This window comes from Pleuronectes platessa, chromosome 24 (assembly GCF_947347685.1).
Source record: "Pleuronectes platessa chromosome 24, fPlePla1.1, whole genome shotgun sequence".
Lineage (NCBI taxonomy): Eukaryota > Metazoa > Chordata > Actinopteri > Pleuronectiformes > Pleuronectidae > Pleuronectes > Pleuronectes platessa.
Window position 1 is genome coordinate 7,454,716 of NC_070649.1, and position 19,969 is coordinate 7,474,684.

Sequence of the window (19,969 nt, forward strand, 5' to 3'; positions counted from 1 at the left end):
CCTTATATAATATCTTAAATAACAGCACTTGTGTCACTGTCTCTCATTGCAACACTTATATGTCCGACAATATACACTAGTGTCAGTGTGAATAAAGATACATGTAAAGATGTTTTCCTTTGACTTTCACTGAGTATGCATGCTTTTCATTGTTTTGGGCCTTTTATAGGATCATCATTTTAATTTCGGGCTCCACTGGAATAGAGTTACATGTCGAGACATTTCTCTTGTTCAAGGTATAAAAAAGTCTTTATTGATAACACAAAAATAACACAAATGTCACATTCGAGAGATGATCACTGTTGAGAAGCTGCGTTACAACACATTCGTTTTACACCTATGTACATTATTGCCACTTATTCATAAAAAATATGTGTTCCTTCTTTAGAAATGGATAAATGACTGTTTCATGATCTGCATCTAAGATGGACACAAACACTTACAGTATATATTAACCTTAATTTTCAACAACATGACAATACATCACACCGGGTGCTCTAATATTCAGTGTCATTTTCCATTTTGATCACGGTGACACACAATAAGCTGTCACTGTAAATAACTAAAACTTGTTTATTGACATGAATCTACATCGGAACTACTTTCTACAGATGTTTGTTCTATCAGCGTGTGCACAGACACAATGAACAGCTGCACTTTGCGGTTTGCAGAGCACCACAGATGAGGATTGGGGTTATAGAGTTGCAGATGAATTAAAGTTAAAAGACTTTTAGAATAAGGCAGTTATTTTTTTCTTTTGCAGGTAGTTTCGAAGCAAAATCCCTCATTTTAGGTTGAAGTTGCCGTGAGGCTGTTTTTAGTGAAAGTGAAATATACTGTAAGCTGACCCTTGCAGTATTAGAGTATCATTGATGTCACAGTTTGCGGTTCACTAGATTGGGGTTGTTGTTGTTGTTGTTGTTGTGTGCTGCCGGCATGTGTGTGTGCTGCTCTTTCCCCGTGGTGACTTGTGCGTGTGGCGGCTGACTCTTGCTCGGTGCTCCCGGGCCAGTCCCCTTCTGGGAGCTGTAGCTTCTGGGTTTGGGGATCCTCGTAGGTCCGGATCGTCGGAATGCTTCAGGAGGGATCTGTGGGGGAAACAGTGAGGAAGAGTCAGACGAAGAGGAGCGTGGCTTTAGAAGACTGCAGTGTTTCCTGAATACAGCAGAGAAAAAGATGAGTGATTGTGATTCTGACTTTTTCCAGAAAAGGCTGGAATGTTCTCACTTGCTCAGTCAGGATTGTTGCAATACTGAGTATGACCACTAGATGGTGTCAAATCACAATATATGGAGAGGAAATGACCACAAGTTTTACTGCTGCAATAAAAGCACTGTTTTGGAAAACCAATATTGTTTACATCTATATGATACATAAATATTTGTCTTGAATTTACTGTAAGATAAAAAATATTAACCAGTATCCCCACTGAAAAGCTGGCTGTGGAAATGCATGACAGTACGTACAGGTTCCGTGTAAACATACTTTATTAACTACAGGAAATACTTCAGTAACAGATACAAATCCAATGAGGTGAAACTTGGAGCATTAAGTCGATAAATCAGTACGAAGAACATTTACCTGAACCTATTGACGTACATTTTGTAAATCATAGTGTATTTTTCACTATTTTCTGTTGTGTTTTAGGCAAAATAAAAAATTATAATTCAAGAAAAGAGTCTAAGTTGTCCAGTACACACATACACTGCATGGAAACACCTAATGGAGGGATTCTTCAAATTTCTTCCTATTAACGAAAAACCTATTTTGACTATTGTAGCCCCAGTTCATTTTAACAATAATAACAACAGTGCAGGTTTCTTAGGAACCAGTGCTTCTCTGTTTTCGCAGCAAACACGAAAAGGGAAATATGACGGGAGACCTCCGCATTTCTCAGATTCTTAAACAACGCACTGCTCCCCTTGCCGGGCAATCAGGTTTCAATCAGTGTGTTTACAAGCGCAGCAGGATGCCAGGACACTGAGGTACATCTCTTTTTTGGATTGCTGCGTGCACAATAGAGACCATATCCTGTTTACAGTAACTCTGATAAGATGTTTCCACAGTTAGGAGAAGCCTCGGCGGCGGCTCACACAACGTGCGCTCCCCGGGCGCTCGTGTTTACTTCTCGCAAATTCATGAGCAAGATTCTGTGATTTCTATAAACAGCTCGTACGAGCAATTATCCAAAGTGCTCTGTGCGTGTAACCACATGAGCTGTCATCTCTGTCATCAGGAGTTTTGCCTTTTTCAGAAAACCCTCTCGTTTCTATCTTCCTAGAGGTTCATGACTAATGTTTAAGAAGATGCAAAACTCCTGAGTGTCCAGACAAATGCACAGTCAGACGTCTGAGTCTGCTCCAGAGACTCAATCCCTCAGACGGTAGTCACCGGGCAATTATCCTCTTCCAAGTTGCCACTGGCACATGATTTACTTTTTCAGTCACATCATCACACCTTGAGTCTTTGTTTGTCTCAGAAGGTAATTGCATTTTTCAAAAGACGCCCTCGTTTGATTCAAAGTCCCTGCAGCGTTCAGAGATACTCTATCTGTTTGCCTCGTTCCTATTTGAGGATTCTCTACATCTGAGTCCAAGTGAGTGTTTCCAGTGTTTCCATGGGTTTCATCACGTCACTGACTTCATTCCCAGCAACCATCCTCTCTCTCTCTCTCTCTCTCTCTCTCTCTCTCTCTCTCTCTCTCTCTCTCTCTCTCCCAACTGGGGAATGTTCATGTGGATCTTGAGGTTTTTGTAGAATTAACAAAAATCCGCAGTGAACTATGTCCTTAAATATTCATCCAGGGTATGAATTTCAGAATAAGTAGGGCCTTCGCTTCGGCAGAGCTAATGGGCCAGAAAATCGCTACGGGCTCCACGTCATGGGAGTGTTGTTGATTTTACGTGGAAAGAAGAAAAAAAAACTTAATGTGCAGCTTTGTTCTCTCATATATCAGCGGTGCAGCGGGAGTTCAGCTAAGTGCTTCCTCTGCCCGGCGCTCTGTAACACCGGCTGCTGCCACAGCAACCAAACACGGGGTTTGTTGTGGTGCTCATGCAGCAGTGGGAGAGGAGACGTTCACAGCGTCCACACACACACACACACACACACACACACACACACACACACACACGCAGGCCTTTTGTTGAGAGAGGGCCCCCACACCACTGTTTGTTCTCCTCCTCCGGGTTATTGTGCCCGTCAGTCAAGGTGAGGAAACCCACCCTTGCCTGCAGAGCGGCACACACCTCGCCTTTCTGGCATGCGGTTTGCTAATAAGGTTTAGATGTTTGCTTAAATTGACCTCAGCATGTGTTTTTTGGGGTATTTTATCCCCCCCACATGAATGAGTGTAATACCGCCTCGGTCTCAGCCAACAGAAGCAAGAACCGCTCTATGCCTCTCAATGAAAGGGCCCCTCTGGCTTCCAGGCGTGTCACCAGATACTCTTGCTATCAGTCTGGCGAGGACGCCCTGCACAGATCTGTCCTCTTTGGCCGAACCAGATGAGCCCAGTCCATGAATCGACCAAGTGTCAAAGTGAGTCAGGGGGCGATTGAGGTCGCAGACAGCGGTTCCAGCTGCTGGACACTTTCTGGAGTCGTGATTCACTGAATAGCATCTTGTTTAGCCCCTGGATCATTTCACCGGTGCCCAGACGGGTTCGGATCCGGTTTCTCCAGCTGCGCTCCTTCCCACTCGTTCAATTTAATGCTTGATTTAATCATCTTCTCTTTGTCGCATCGGCTTGTGTGTGTTTGTGTGTTTGTGTGTTCGGGTTGTGTTTGCCACTTTCCTGCAACAGTTGTCTCCCTCCACGACACTGAGGATTTGGTGATATTTTACAGGGTATTAACATAAACTCACCTGTCTAGTTGTCCTATTGTAGAAGATTTATAGTAGACCTCTATTGAAGAAGGTCATGTGACGTCTTATTCAAGCTCATCTAATTTTCTATGATTTTTGTGTAAATTTTGGAATTTAGGAATGTTTTTTTTGAGTGGATCATCTCAAATCTGCCTTTTACCCTATAGGGGAGGTGGGGACAATTACCTATTCAGATGTGGATGGTGCATCTTCACCTTGGTGACCTAAACTGATCAGTTTTCAAGTTTGAAGCAAATAATTCATAGTATATGTAGTATTTATCTATAAGTTACAGTACACATTAAACCCTCTGTGGCTTTGAACTATCATAGTTCATGTGCACGGTTAATATCCATATACTAATACTCTTATTAAGATCTACATTCCTGCTTGTATTCACATCTACCTAAAGAAAAATTCAGATTTGGTCTTTTTCCCTGAGATGTTCTGTTTCGCTTTGGATTGAGTCATGACACGAATGAGCGGAAACCATCCCACATCCTCTCCCATGTCCTCTCTCATCTCCCCGTCCGCGCGTCATCTGGTTCTGACCTTAAGTGCCGTCCGAAATTCAGGCACATCGCACGTATATGTGGTGACTTTTCCACTGTGGGTGCTTCAAACCACACGCTGAGGGATGTTTACACGCGGAGGAACATTCGTAAGTTCGACTGGCGATGAATTTCAAAAGAACGTGATTCATGGGAGAAAGAGAAAGAAAACAGCCGCTTCGGGTTACAGCCCAGTGGCTCACGAGCTTAGTGAGACTTTCTGCTGAACGCCCACAGAGGTTAAGTTATCAACAAATTCATAAATGTTTCAAGTTCATTGTGTGCGTCCTGGGGGAGCAATTGTGCAATATGGAGCATTTTTCTCTGGATTTCATTAGAGCGATGTGATTTTTGGAGTAGCACCTCTTGATGAATGAATGTGAGAAAGCATAATCATAAATACAAAAAACTGTCATTGAGAAGCAGATATTAATTTTTCTTAATTTGTGTATATTTGTATCAATTTGTTAAGCAGTGAACACCTTTTACACTCTGGTGCATTCAGTTATGAACAGAATGCATATAATTAATTTGTGTCAGCTTTAAATGCAATAGCCCCACCCTCAGGTTTAAAGGTTTTGATCCGAGTCTCCACTGTATCATTAAATCGAGCTTTGAGTTCACATCTCACTGGTTTTCATTCCCGGTCACTGGGTTTCTGTGCGAGAAGAAAACGATGACATCAGCCTAAGATTGTGACTCAAGCAAGCAAACACATGGGAGAATCCAAGGATCTCTTTTTTGGGGGGGGTTTGGTGGGTCTTGTCGTCTGGTAAAGTATGAGCACAAAGTTTTTTTTACTCTTTAGTATTATTTAATTAGATGACCCATAAATACACTGGATTTAAATCTCAGGTGTTAAAAAACACAAAAGGTTACCGTGCATGCACCAAAAGAAATCAAGTCAAACAACCCATTTCAATCTAATTGCATTGTCCTCCGATTATTTTATTTTTTTATTTTACACAATCAAAACATGCTGGATTTAGTGAATAAATGAAATTGGCAAGCATGGATGTCAAACTCAATCATAAACAACATGGTTTTTGCACACTTTAATTCTCAGAAAAGTCAAAACAAAAGATTCATAATGCACTATGTGTTATGTGAAGTATAAAAACTGGTATGATACATCAGTGTGAATAGTCGGACTATATGGCACATTTGCCATTGAGTACAATACAGTAAGTGCACATAAGTTAAAACCCTGGTGTCGTGTCAGAGTGTGTTCAAATGATATTGTTCTCTCATGCAGGCAAACAATTGAAAAAAAATGAAAACATTCAAACCTTAGTCAAAGCTCATAAATCAAGTAAAACAGACATGTAAATGCATCAGGGTGTCGAGGTCGGGGTTTAAAGGGTCTTAAATGGAACTGGATTTCATGGGCGTGGTTGAAACAAAGGATGGGATGGAGGGTTCGGGGGGGGGGGGTTTATCAGGTCAGTGGTAGACATTACTTACTGTAATCTGTGCTGGCCTTTGGATTGGGGTGGACGTGGGCTTAATCATGATGCTACTTGTGATTTTGCTGTGGCCTTTGGCGGCGGGAGCGCTGCAGTTGGCGAGCACCTGAGTCCTTTGCTCCTGGAGTCCGGGCGCGTGGCACGGACTCAGCGTCTGTGTCGGGGTGCTGATGCTCTGGATGAAGGGGCTGCCGAGGTGAATGTGGATTTTGTTGTCCTCCGTGGTGATGACGTTGGGCCCCGAGCTGTTGGACCTCTGGACCTGCCAGCTGCTCTGCCTCTCCGGGGTCACGCGGAACACGGCGTGCCCTCCCACGACCTCCACCGGCTCCGTGGAGAGGGAGCGCTCCGGGGTGCCGGTTGTGACGGACACGATCTGTATCGGTGACAGGGCTCTGTCCGGTGTGATGGAGCCACAAGAGTCTGGGGTCATTGCTCTGGAGTACGTGGCCATGGTGAAAGGCGAGAGGGTCCTATCCGGTGAACACAGCTCGTCGGACAGTGGGGAACCTTTGGATTTGGTTGTTGGGGAGATGGATTTTGCAGTAGGGGATAAGGAAGCATTCTGGATGATGGTGATTCTCTGCTTGGGTGGACCTCCACTTGTGGGTATGACGGCAGTGCTGGTGAATGACGGGGTGTTTTCCGTGGTTGGGCTGGTGATCTCCAGCGTGGCTGTGTTGTGTCCGTGGTCAGGAGTCACTTTAATGTGCAGAGGCTGCCCGGGACTGTGGGAAACCACGACATCTCCGGGCTGGACGTGATTGCCGTTCTGCCGCGGCGGCACTTTGCCATTCGCCTGATGCGGGGCGTCTTTGCTTGTCAGGAATGGGACTCGTGCTCTTCTCATGTTGTTGTTCAGGTTATTCACGTTATTGATGAGCGAGGGGCTGCATTTGGACAGCTGGAGCTCGTTACTGTAGTTTTCATTATCTTCCGGCTCGCTCTCGTCATACAGTTTGCCGTTCACCACGGCGCGCTCCAGTGGGGCCGCCATCTTGCAGTTGGGAGACATGAGGTCGAGGGGCTCTGTCTGAACTTCCTTGGTGGCAACGTGGAGGTCTGAAAAGCGTCTTCCGTTCATGCCGGGCCGAAGACTTTTGCTGAATCGCCTGTATCTTTCGAGCTCTCGAGTGAGCGTCTCCATTTCTCTGGCCAGCTCTTTGTTCCTGACCTCCTGCTGGGTCAGCTTTCTTTGCAGTGACGAGTGGTCAGTTTTCATGCGGCAAATCGACTCCTCTGTCCCCATGTATTCGTGTATCTTCTCCTTCAAGGCTGACACCTCTCTGCTCAGGTGGCTGGACTTTGCCTCCTCCTCCTTCAAGCGCTTGTAAAGAACATGCTCTTGGTTGCACTCTTCCTTTTCGGCCAGTTGATACTGGGAAAGTTCTTTTCTGGATATTTCCAGCTCCTCCATCAAGGCCTTTGCCTTCTCTTCTTCGTTGTTGAGTCTTTTCTCCAGTGATTCACACTCCTCTGTTTTTAATGAATCGCCCTCGACCACCTTCATGTCCTTCAATTTGCGTCTGAGGCGTTCCACCTCCTGCGTCAAATCCTGAACTTTGTTGTCCTCCTGGTGGAAGCGGTTAGCAATAGGTGTTTTGATGTGCTCCTCTTTAGCTTTGCTCCTAAGGTATTCCCTTTCTTTGGTCTCCATTGATTGCATCCGTTTCCTCATCATGTTGATCTTTGAATCCAAATCCAAGCTTTTTTCCTCCTCCAGCCTCAACTTTGCCCTCAAGTCGTCCCTTTCCTTTGTGGCGCTGCACATTTTCTGCTCCAGCTCAGCCTTCGACCTCAGTGCTTTCTTACTCTCCTCAATGAGCTTCTCCGTGACTGACGTCACCTTGTCCTGCTCAGCCTGAAGTTTGCCGGTGCTGTTCTGGACCTTGCTCTCCATTTGCTTTATCTTCTCCGCCATAGCTTTCCTCTCATCCACCAGCATGACTGTCAAAGTCTTTAACTTGGTCAGCTCTTCCTTCAGTGTCAGCTCAGCTTTTCCAAGTTGGGTTTCAGCTGCTTCCAGCTCATTGACCCTGACCTTCAAGATTTCCAGCTCACTGGTCATCGTCTTTGACACTGTCCTCTCCTTCTCCAGGTTACTTTTGAGCGAGCCGCACTCTTGTTTGCTTTTGCTGAACGCGTCCTCTAATTTCTCCAAGTCCATAATCCTGTGGTTCAGTTTATCGACCTCCGCCTTCAGACTTCGGCTTTGATTGGCCTCTTTCTCCAGTTTCTTGTTGAGGTCCCGGCAGTGGTCCTCCATCCTGATCAGCTCCTCATCCTTTCCCTCCATTTCCAGGACCCTCTTACGTAGTTCTTCGAGCTCAGACATGAGGCTGGAGTTTCCACAGTCGCCGCGGCTAATTTTATCCCTGAGCTCCTGCAGTTCCTCCTCAGCTCGGCGCAGGGTCTTGTTGGTCTCCTCCAGCTCGTCAAGCTGCCGGCTGAGAGTCGACATTTTCTGGCGCAGCTGCCGGCTTTGGGCATCCTCGCTGGTCAATTTGGCGGTCATGGTCTCTTGCTCCAGGTGGTATCGACAAGCTTGGTCACGCAGCTCAGACTCCAAGCGAAAGACCTTTTGCTCCTCTTCCTGCAGACGGGCATTAGCTGAGCTCAGCTCCTCCTGGGCCTGAGAGGCGCTGGCACTTAAATCTTGGACTTTGGCCGTTTGTTGATTCAGCTGCTCGGTGAGACGCTGCTGTTCATCCACAACCATCAACGCAAACGACTTGAGTTTTGTCAGCTCGTCCTTCAGACTCGTGAGCTTTGTGTCGCTCTCCTCGTCCTTCCGCTCCTGGTAGGCCTTCTCCTGGTCAATTAACAGCTTCAACCTGTAAGAACAGACAAAAAACAGGGCAAACGTGAAGATTTTCAGTTGCAATTTCTCAGTTTTTCCTACACACTTCCAAGTAAGTTAAATCATTGTGAAGCTAATATTGTCAGGGCTTTTGTTTTTGACTTATATGAAAGGTGCTTCCCCATTAGGTCACCTCCAAGTAATGGCACATCATAAACACTGTTATTCTCCCTGCCGTTCTGAGGGGGACTTAAGGTTTTTATGTCATGGAAAATTTAACACATCATAAAATACCAGAAGTACTTGAACTCTCTTGAGGTTGGTAACATTTTTTGTTTGTCGCCAACTAATTCTCACACGGTTCGGAAACCTGAGTTGCAGATGTTGAATATTCAGCCTTGAGTTTAACAATCAGGGACTTTCTAAAAGTTTCCATCAAGGGTGCACCAGAGGACCTGTTCAGTCCACTGGGAGATTTGGAGAAAAGACGAAGTTGTGACAAGTTATTAATATGAGTGACTGGTTTGGATTTTGATAAATCTACAGCATTAGTTTTTATCAAACATATTCCCGTCATTAACTATGTATTCAAGAAGTTAGTACATTAATAAACTGCTGAATAAATACGTGTCGAAGAGAGGAAACGCTCAAGACATGGCGCAATAAGCAACATAACTGATAAATTAGAATTACAAAAACCCAATAGCGGTCTGGTAAAAATCAACGTGACAGTTTTGGCTTGTTTGATTTATATTTCCGTGAATAATTGCGCGTGTACGCAAAAAACCCACACGGGGTGAAACAAATGATGTCGAGGTCCATTACACATGTGCCATTAGTCGGAGTTGCAGCGCTGTGAGTGCGGTGTGTCGCCGGGGTCAGGGCGTCTGGCCCTATGCATGTTGTACAGTACCGGGACCAGAGTCTCCATATCCCCGGGGGGAGGGATGTTATGACTGCTGTGTGTGCAGCTGCCAGGCATTTCCACACAGATGGCCCACTGGCACGGAACAATCCTTTAATGAAGGGGTTCCTCTACTACCAGCCCTCCTCCCCACTACCAAAAGAAACCCACCACCACCGCCACCCTCCTCCCCGTTTTTTTCTTCGTATACATTAAAAGGAATTCCCCCTGCTTCCAAAGGCAATTACACTCCCACAGAGTTTATACTGAAGTGTACACACGCACACACAAAGAGAAACGCACACAATCTCAGGCATCGCTCCATCCGCGTGCACCCGGGGGCTTTGGGCCATGATGTAAGTTGTGGTAGGGCGGGTCACTTCTGAGCAGCAGGAGTGTGTGTGTCGTTTCTTTCTTCAGTAGCTGCTAAAGGGTGGGAGTGGGATTGGGGGGGTGTAACTGGATCCATGTGTCGTACATGAACACTCGACCATACAGAACACTCAATAAAATATTATAAGGATGTGCGTAATAATTGAGAGTTCATTATTCGTGTGGTCGGGGTGGATTAGGACACGTTGGGGTGTTTTGAGGGCCACGTTTCAAGAAGCAAATAAACTGTAATTATACAGACTTGAATTTTTTTAAAGATGCTCCCTGCTAAAACGGAAAAATCCATTCCTCAGAAAGATGTGTCATTCAGCCAGGGTGTATCGGATGAGTCAAATGCTTTCACTTTACAGATATGTAATACAAAATGCAATCAATTAATAATGAATAAGTCTATAAGGATTTTTCTTTCGGATCAGTTTATAAAGTTCAAGTCTTGCCTTCACCTTACTTCCCTAAGTACTTCTACTTTTGGTATTTTGCGTATTCTATGCTTGTAATTCGTGTACTTTTACTCAAGAGAGTTTTTTAAAGCTCCACTTAGACTTGAAACTCTATTTCTAAAAGATCTGAGTCCCTTTTTGATCCACCTCTGACATTTTGCCCAACATTTTAGTCATTACAGTTTTCTATCAAACCCCAATTCCACCGAGAGCTTGCTCAACTTGAAGGTCTGTGAATATTCCAGCTGCTCTGACTTTTCTCTGTCTGGCCTTTGTGGATTTACAGTTCCCTCTTGGCTGTGAAGAAATGCTGATAACATATTTTAATCATCAAGACTCTGGAGAAGTGTGTAAAGGACGTGAATCAAGGAAATACGTGTATAGAGTTATCTAGGAACGTATGTGGAAAAACTTTTCTTTCCTTGGGTGGATATTTAGAAACAGTGAGTAAGACTCTTACACAACAAGCAGACATCTCCCCCTTGGACCAGCCTGTCGCCTGTAATCACTGTTTATTCAATCCCTTATCTCAGACCCCGCTGTTTTTCTGGTGATGTCATCCGCCGAATTCGAAACAGAAATGTGCTTTGCTCGCTGGTGGGACTGGAAACTTTGTGTATCTCACTGTATGCACACGAGGCCTCTTTACACTAATAAAGACAAGTCCTGTCAGAGGAAACTGCTTGTAACACTCAAAGCCACATCTGAGGCGGACTTGAGAGCCCAGGGGGATAATGGACGGAGTGAAAAAAACGTAATGAGTAATAATAGCTCGACTGACCAGCCCTTGCAATCTAATGCACGGTCAGAGCAGCTGCCACATGCATTGAGGGAGCACGCAAATAAATAATCCAGCTGATCTATCCAGCATTCGTCCACATTTCCGTCCCCGTCATGTTTTATCTCGGCCTTTCATGCTGAGGTCCGCACACATTGAAAGAACATTATTTTTCTTGGGATAAAATACACTGCAAAGCCAGTGAGGTAATGGGTTAATGGCACCTGACCACCCACTGTGCAGCCCGTCCAGCCTTTTGCAAGAGGCACCAATTTGTAAACACCCGGTTTCCCATGAAAGCTGACGCACGACCGCCATTGCTGGTCGTTAATGTTTCAGGGAGAAACGGGTCACGCCGAGTGATTCGGTGGATCCGGGTGCTAAAGTGAACGGCTTAACTTTACACTATTGTTTCTGGCTTTGTTGCAAATATCCTCTCTCTCTCACGTGCACGTGGGCATCCCTCGCTTTACTCGAAGCTGGAAACTCCGGCTCACCCACCGCGCGACCCTGTGTTACATGTTCCGTATGTCAAGGCCGCTGTGCCCTTTCCCGACCGCAGGTGATGAGGTTATACATGTTAGAGAGTGATGTGTCCTGTGGACCACATCAGGTTTTTAACAGGAGACTGGTGCACGGCTGGCTGAATGCCCTCCTGTGTGACTGAGCTTGGAGGGAGGACACTGATTAATGCGGTGGATTTAAAGTCCACACGGGCTGAGTGATTTGCCCCCAGAGTGCAATCTGCATGTGTAAAATACGGAGCAGGGATATTTATGAACTTCCTGGTGGCGGCATTACAGTCAATGTAGTGGTGTGTTACCAGGAGGCCAGATTTAACCTTCCTCAAATAGTATTTTAATAAGCTGCTTCCTTACACCCCCCCCCCCCCCCATTCAGTATGTTAATGCCACAGAGAATTTTCTATTATTAAAACACAAGTGCCCTTTTGTAATAAGTTCATTTCCAGAGATGACTCTTAATTTAAATTACATAACCGCAGTTAGTATAATTAACCTCCATGCGAGCTTTAACAATTATGTAAGAGTGAGTCAGGTTTTCTGTATCTTCTGTTAAAACAAGGATTTCTGAGTTGGTTCCTTCACCCACAGTCTTACAGGAGAGAAAAGATCTGGATTCATCAAACCAGTATGAGTCGTCAGATGTTTCTAATAAATTAAAAAGCCAAATAACTCCTGGTTTTTAGGCTAAAACACAATGAAATGTACATAATTACACATTTCATTGTACATCATAAAATCATCCTTGCATGAAGACCAAGTCTTCTCTATCTTCCCGTTCTGTCATTTTGACAAATTCCCAGGGGGACAAAGTTACCTTTCCTCCAGGATACAGATTTAATCCTCATCACTGTTCTGATAAGTCATTTCTTGAGTCACTTCTCCGCCAGCGTGTTAGAACAGAGACTTCCTTGGTTTCTGAATAATGAATCAAGTATAGTCAAATTTAACTTAAGGATATTAAAATCAAATTAAATTAAGTTTCTGCAGAAATTGACATGTATTTTAAGAATTTAAATACCTTAAGTCAGATTATTTAATGTTGTCTTTTGGGTAAACATTATTTTAGAGTTAACAAAGTGTCTTAAAATGACACTTAATACATTAAAACCTTTTGACTCTAGAGCACCAGCGTGAAATGATGCTCCCCTGAACATCTCTAGGTTTCCGAGCCAATCAGGGAATTCTTAAAATAAGTTAAAAAACTTTTCCTCCAACAGCTGCTGAGGTTTGAGTGAATGTTCATTGTGCCTACCTGCGCCAGAGGCTTCCCCAGTTCCACTGCCATAAGCTCCGTATGCTGCCGCACAACACCCGACCCTCAACTCTTCCTCTGTGTGCGAGTCCCGCTCTCTTAGTAGCTGTAATGTGGGCATTCCTACAGTCAGACCAAACAATAAGGGATGTGCTCCCTGCCTATGGACCATTACATCATCAACATGCCCTTATAAGGAGTTTTGCATTGCACAGGCTCGCAAGAAGGGGGTGTGCTTGCTCGTATGTGTGTAAGCTCGCGGTGTGTTCATGTGCGAGCGCGTCCCCCTGAAGTAACTGTTTAACTGGAGGATGTGGCAGAGATGAGGGGAAAGGGTTCTCTTTGACGTCTGTAACGTGTGAAATATCTGGCCGGTCTGTCACTTGCTCCGGAGGCAGGGAAGTAGGTGAGGAGAGACGAGGAGTTCAAGTTACACCGTTTCCTTCTGGCTCTTGTCAACTTGAGTCACTTGTTCAGCCGGGGAGGCAGGAGAAAGAAAAAGAGAAAAGCTCGCTAACGTTAATTCTCGGATGGGGATTTGTAATTGAGTCCAACACTGAAGAACAAGACAAGACATCTATCTTTTTAAAAAATGGAAATGTATATTCACGGCCCACACCTAATGGATCCCCTGACATTTAGACTTGCACTGAAAGGGGATTGTTGCTGATTGAAATCACAGAATGACAATAGGCTCTCACTTCTCGTCCGCGTGTAGTTTCAGGGAGCGATGCCAGCACTGCTAACAAAATGGTTCAGGGAAACCCGAGGCAGAAAACTGCTTGGACCCAGACGTCAATGTGTCCCTCTGACAAGTGCTTTTTATTCTCTCAACGTGTGTCCTTCAAATATTTCCACCATTTATATCATTATAATATAAGTACAGAAACCCAAAGTACTCCAAATGCGGACTGGCCAATTTAGTAAATAATAATAATTGGAGTATTAGTTTGACTTTTTGGGGAATGAAACAGCTTTATGGTTCAAATTATAAAAATGAAATATAACAGCCCGATACATCAAGTAGTGAAAGAAGCAGACTGCCCAATTTAAAGGTATTACAGTGCATGATAAATTCTTATTTTATTAGAGGAATAATTACACATTTAGGGGGAAGGAACAGCATTATGGGTAATGGTAGGTTTTTGTTACCTGTTAACATTCTCCATGGTCAAGCACTGCGTTTAAAGATATTAAATATATTAAATTAAATGCATTCTGAGCAAATACCATGATATAAGTATATAAAGTAAGTTCTCAATGGCAAATTTCATGTAATTATTACTTTCTCTTCGCCTCTCTTTCTTAATTTTTAAAACTTCCATTAAACAGCAAAAACTCCACAAAACAGCACATGAACAAACCACTTTGCTTCTTTTCAGTCAGGGGAACGTTGGGAGAATACCTGAGGAGGGTGTTGGGTAATCAAACATTCTACCTGTGACTTCGAGCTAATGGCTCCACAAACACAACATTGGATTGCAATCGCAGCTTAAGCCAGCGTGCATTTCTCTTTATCAGTGGCGCATTGTTTCGCCGCACAATGCCTCAGTCTTTACTCTCATTATCAGATCGCTCTTATCCGACTCACACATTTCACATTTAAAGTCTCAACATCATGTGTGTGTCCCCCCCAATCGTCATTAGGTGTTAGTGTTCCTCTTAGATAAAGTCAAAAAAATTCCAGATTCAACAATAAGATTTCAAATTAAACTGCAGATGGGTTCTTTGATGAGTTTCTTTCAAATCAGTGTTTTCTGTAACCATGTGCTCCGGGCTGTGCACTGCAGATATAAATGGTCCCAGCCGTGTAACGGGATAACAGCGAGACTCTTCCTGCCTCCTGCCCGCTAAATAAAATATGTCATGGCTTCACAATGGCTGAGGTCACCGTTGCCAAAACGTTACGAGCTTTGCCCCCAGAGCAGAGGGGAGCGGAGATTTGCCGGATTAATGTAAAGCTGCACCACGCGGGCCGTCCACGTCAAAGTAAAAACATGTCGTACATATAAGGTCAACAGTTGGCGGCATCCAATCTGACCTCATAGCCTTAACTTCTGGCTTTAAAAGCTGTAACCAGAGTTAGAATAATGACAGGAACGAGGCTGATGTGTTCATATTGGGTCACCTTGAAGTACGCAAGCATCTAGAAACCTTCTTCCCCAACAAACTCGTATTAACCATCGGAAAATGTGAAACAGAAATCCCCCCGTCTTTTTTGCGAAGATTAATTCGCTGTCTTCTGAAACCGCTGACGGACGCCAGCGTGCACACTGTGACATGACGTCTGCTGGGCCAGCGTCAGACGGAGCACAGTTCCAGCGGGAGCCAGACACAACTCCCAAATTCCTAAAAAGAAGTAAACCGAAAACATGTGTTGTGCTGACCACGTCGAGAAAAAAAGGAGTAATGATAACAATTAATCACGGATCTCGACCAGTCGGTGGCGACGGGCGCCGGAGGCCGATGAATGTATCGCTGTGCGCCGCTAGAAGCCAAACACAGCATTTGTTTTTGGTCAGGAGCTCAACATGATGCCCGAGCAAACACAACAAACGTGATTTATTTTGGAGAATACTGCAGGTCTTAAACATGTTATTGAAAATACACCAGCAGAGTGAAGGGCTTTGTTTCTTTAGGCGAATTACTTGTCACTGGAGGTCTGGTAGGGCCGTCCATGTTTGAGAGTTGTGATTTAATAATAATAATGCTTTTACGATTTATTTGAATTACTTCTTTGTTTTGTAATGATTTGGGTTGGATTTCAGATTCTGTCATAACCACAAACCCACGATTTGGAGCTTCCTGTGCTCTGTGTGCTGCTGTGTCCTTGGAGTGATACAAGTAACCAATCAGAGCCTACGGCCATGCGATGGCGTCATAATCAACCAATAAGTGTAATTCTTCGTGTTTTGGGCACGTAATGCGACAATTGATTTGTGGCTGATTTGCTTTGACCTCCATTTTGTAGGCAAAGTTTTCCAAGATACAAAGGAACAATCTCAAATGGAGAGAAACAAAGCTGGGTCCAAATTCACCCCCTCATCACTAACCCCTACTTTAGGGACTACATAGTGAGGTCATCGGCAAAAGAAAAAAACTCTTTCGATCACTTCTCCCACAGTTTGTGCTTTGATGTGCTGCCCTGCTCATATCAAAATGCTTTTATCGAGCTGTTCCTGCTGCTCTGTCCTGTCTCTGCTGCGAGTGCAATGCATGATGGGATATGTTGCTCGGGTAGTGACCATCAGTTGTACACTACATTTCACGATGCATTGTGAGAAACAATGAGTGCACTATATAAGGTATAGAAAATGTCATTAAACATTCGGGCTGCATTACCAAATAGCGACCTCACCATATAATGGAATATATAGTGGTTAGAGGCTGAAGGAATGGGAGCACAACCAGAGGGCCATGGTCGGGCTTCCAGCTGCGCCTGAGTCGCTACTCTGTCTCACAAACCAAATCCAAAGTCCACTTGAAAGTACGACAGTTCGATTTCTGAATCTTTTTCCCTCAAAAACTCCTTTAAAGAAGCTCAGTGATTCTTTAGCCACAAGGCTGTGCATGGAGGATTGGCCGACTGAAATGGACACTAGGGTTAGGGTTAGGGTAAGGCAGGATTGATTGCAGGCAATTTAAAAGCGCAGTATTTAAAAATATGCAGAGTCTCAGAGTTCAGCCCTAACATGTGATGTATCGTAGTGTTTCCTCTCTCTCCCCTTTTTTCCCTGCAGCAGAACTTGTTTGTTCTTGGAACCAAATTAGATTCTATTTGTGGATGTGGACAGATTCAGGACCGGGAGTACTGCAAGCTCGAACCAGATGTCAGGGATCACACACAAGAGCAGGCCACACAAACATGTTTGCTGTGACAAGCCTCCGCCGTATGACAAATCATTGGGAGATGAAGATGTGTTATGTAACCCCCCCCCCCCCCCCCCCCCCCCCCGCAGGATGACTGCAGCGCTGACAATAAACAGAAAAATGAGGAGGTTCGGGATTTGGTGTGGACGTGCATCGTGTGCGGTTCAGCGGGGCGGTCGTTAAAATCCAGAGGGCTCGGCCTTCCGGCGTTTCTTCGGAGCTGGAAATTCCAGGTTTACAAATTACAAAACATGAGCTGCATTGATGACTTTAAGGATTTGATTAGAGAAGCTAGTCCCGCTCCAGCTGTGTGTGACCCCGCAGCTCTGAGGCTGCGCTCCGTTTCGAACTGTGTCAGAGGGAAAAGCCGCCTCAGGGCATCCTTGTGGCCTTGGTGGTTAGGATGCCAACCTTGTAATTGCAAAAGTTTTCCATTTTGACTCGGGACCTGAGCCGCGTGTCACGGCTCTCCATTCCTCCCCACGTTTCACAGTCTGCATCCAAAGCTGTTGCCGTCCATTACAGGCAAAGGGCAAGAAAACTTTCAAGACACACGGTGGTGTAAAAAAAGTAGAATCTGAATTATGTTTTGCCACAAAAATGCAGTAGTCCTTAAGAGAAAGTCTAAATTGAGGCCATAATGTGGTCTGTTTTATGCTAATTTCAGTTTAAACTTATACAAACTCCTAAAATATAACTAGAAATTTAGCAAAAATATTTTATCCTACACACACGTAACTGTAAGGTTGACTTGAAGCCTGATACTGAAGCATTGGACACCCCTCTGAAGCGCAATGAATTCTGGGATAGGTTGGGCCTTAGAATCCCCCCATTGGAGCCTTAATTTCTCAAGGATGGGAGGATGCATTTGAAGGAGCCTTCATAATGGGACAGTCGGTTTTCAAATGCTGCCTCTGAATTGAGACACAGCTCAGGAGAAACAAGTTAACATTTTCTTTTTCTCATTGGAGCTCCAGCTGGATGAAAACCTGACTTATTACTGAAACTGGACTCTTCTGGATTGGGTTTCATCTCCTCACCAGTACCTGTAGCAACGTGTTAACACCAATACAAGGACTGTGTCTGGTCCTAATCCTCGCTTACACTTCAAACACCCGATATGGGATCTCCCTGAGTTCTGTTCCTCGCACAGTCTCCAGCTATAAGAAAAGTACAGCTGTCGTATGAGCAAATTAGGTGAAGACACATGTTGAGAGTGTTTAGGTGCATGTAGGTGTGTGCACGTGGTACCTGGTATGAGGCGTGAATCTGTAAAACCATCAATGTCCAAACCAGATGGAAACAAGAGATATTGCCGAGCACAGTACGTTTTTATACCTGTGCTTTTTTTTTCTTCTTTTGCCCTATAGCAAAATGTGTGAGTTAAGAATCTGTCGTGTGCACAACCAGACAGCCAGAGACACAGACTCACACTTTCTCCTCTGAGTGTGCTGGTGCGATTCCCCGCCGCACATCAGACAGGCCGCCTCTCTGCAGACGAGGCCTGGTCTCGCCCCGAACACTCAGCCTGACACGCACATGCCTGGGCGATACGTTCAGAGCCCGGGGGCTGATTACCTGACATACACGCATGACATCATCGGCTTGTAATCAAATCCACATGTCTCGCTCTCTCTCTCACCCTCTCTCTCTCTCGCTCTCTCCGCTTCTCGCTGGAATTCTATCTCTCTCCAAATCCACCCTTGACTTTGCCTTCATATTCCTCTTTCTGTTTGTTTTTCTTTTATGCCCTTTCTCACTCCCCCCCCGTACTCTCCTGTCTCTCCCTCCCTCCTTCACAGCCGTTCGCCGTCTTTGTCTATCACCTCTTCTTTTTTTCTTTTTTTTCCTGTCTCTTGTTTCTGATCTCAGTCTGGGCCCCAGCATGGGCTTCTCTGTTAAAATGGAACGTGATTTTGATTGCCAGGGTAAAAAGCTCTGGTGTGGACATTCGCTGGCCTTTTATGGCCAAAATCAGCTTTGTTTACGTCCGTCCTCTGGCTGGAGACATTTTGTTCGTTGTTGTTGTGATGACAGGTTGTCGAGGCCGGCTGTAATCGCCACATCAAGGTGGACCTAGGTTTTATTATTTTGTTTTCATGTTTTTATCAAAATTTACGCAACTTTTCCTTTATTCTAGCTCTATCTTTATTCCAGGCTCAAGTTGTGTCCGAGCATGCACATGTGTGTGTGTGTCTGTGTCTCTGTAAAGGTAATATGACCTTGACCTTTCACCTCCTCCGGGAGTTGTGTTGCTCTAAAGGTATGTCTGCTACTCTCTTAAAGGAAAAGCCGGATTTAATTGGGTTACTTTTCTCCTCAGTCACTCAGACACTTTTTTTAAAGATATTTATGCTTTGAATTTAGGCTCAAATTCAATAAGGATCAACCTTTCCCCCTAAAACTTTAATTTATATTTCTGGGGACATTTTACAGATCAGTCAACGACCATTCATTACATTTGGCTCAAGAAACACACAAACATGTGCTCGTTCCTGTTGAGCCTGAGCGTCTGTCCCTGTCTCTATAACTCACTCTTGCCGTTACATAACCAGGATTTCACAGGTTCATGCAACCCCAAGGAACCTCAAGAGCACTCTTATCGTATGTCTTTCTTCTTTAGGTTTTTGTAATGACAGAAAAGAATTGTTTGTGTCTCTTCTATTCTCCTCGACTCGTTTCTCTCAGTTCTTGCGCGTGTTCTTTCTCCGGCGTTGGGAACAAATAGTTCCCTCAACTGAGCTTCATAACGAACGCAACACGTCATCCAACCAGGGCAGGATATAAGATCACGGGGCAGGAATCAATCATGTACATTCAGATTGAAGGGCCGGACGAGGGCGGACAGGTTTTAATTAACAGACTCGCAGCAGCTACTCCCTCGGAAAGGAATCACGGGTTGGAGTTAGAAATCAAGAGAGGTGTCCTGAGGTGTTTGTGTATGTGTGTGTGTGTGTGTGTGTGTGTGTGTGTGTGTGCGTGTGTGCGTGCGTGTGTGTGTGAGCAGACAGCACAGCAGGCGTGCGTCGGCTGCCCCCAATTGGTACAGCTGATAATCATTACCCCCGCATTACCGTGGACTTTGATGTAAATCACAAACACTTACGGAGGATGTTGCGATCAC

General features: G+C 44.7%; 1 protein-coding gene across 1 annotated transcript; it reads right to left on the reverse strand.

The window, feature by feature from the left end:
• Nucleotides 1–306: 306 nt before the first annotated feature.
• Nucleotides 307–13,207, reverse strand: filip1l (filamin A interacting protein 1-like). Its single transcript, XM_053417382.1, has 3 exons — nucleotides 12,976–13,207; nucleotides 5,883–8,718; nucleotides 307–1,088 (listed from the first exon to the last, which is right to left on the reverse strand). Exons 2-3 carry the CDS (start codon nucleotides 8,601–8,603, stop codon nucleotides 876–878), a joined length of 2,934 nt encoding a protein of 977 aa, XP_053273357.1. The 5' UTR covers nucleotides 8,604–8,718; nucleotides 12,976–13,207; the 3' UTR covers nucleotides 307–875.
• Between the last annotated feature and the right edge of the window lie 6,762 nt (nucleotides 13,208–19,969).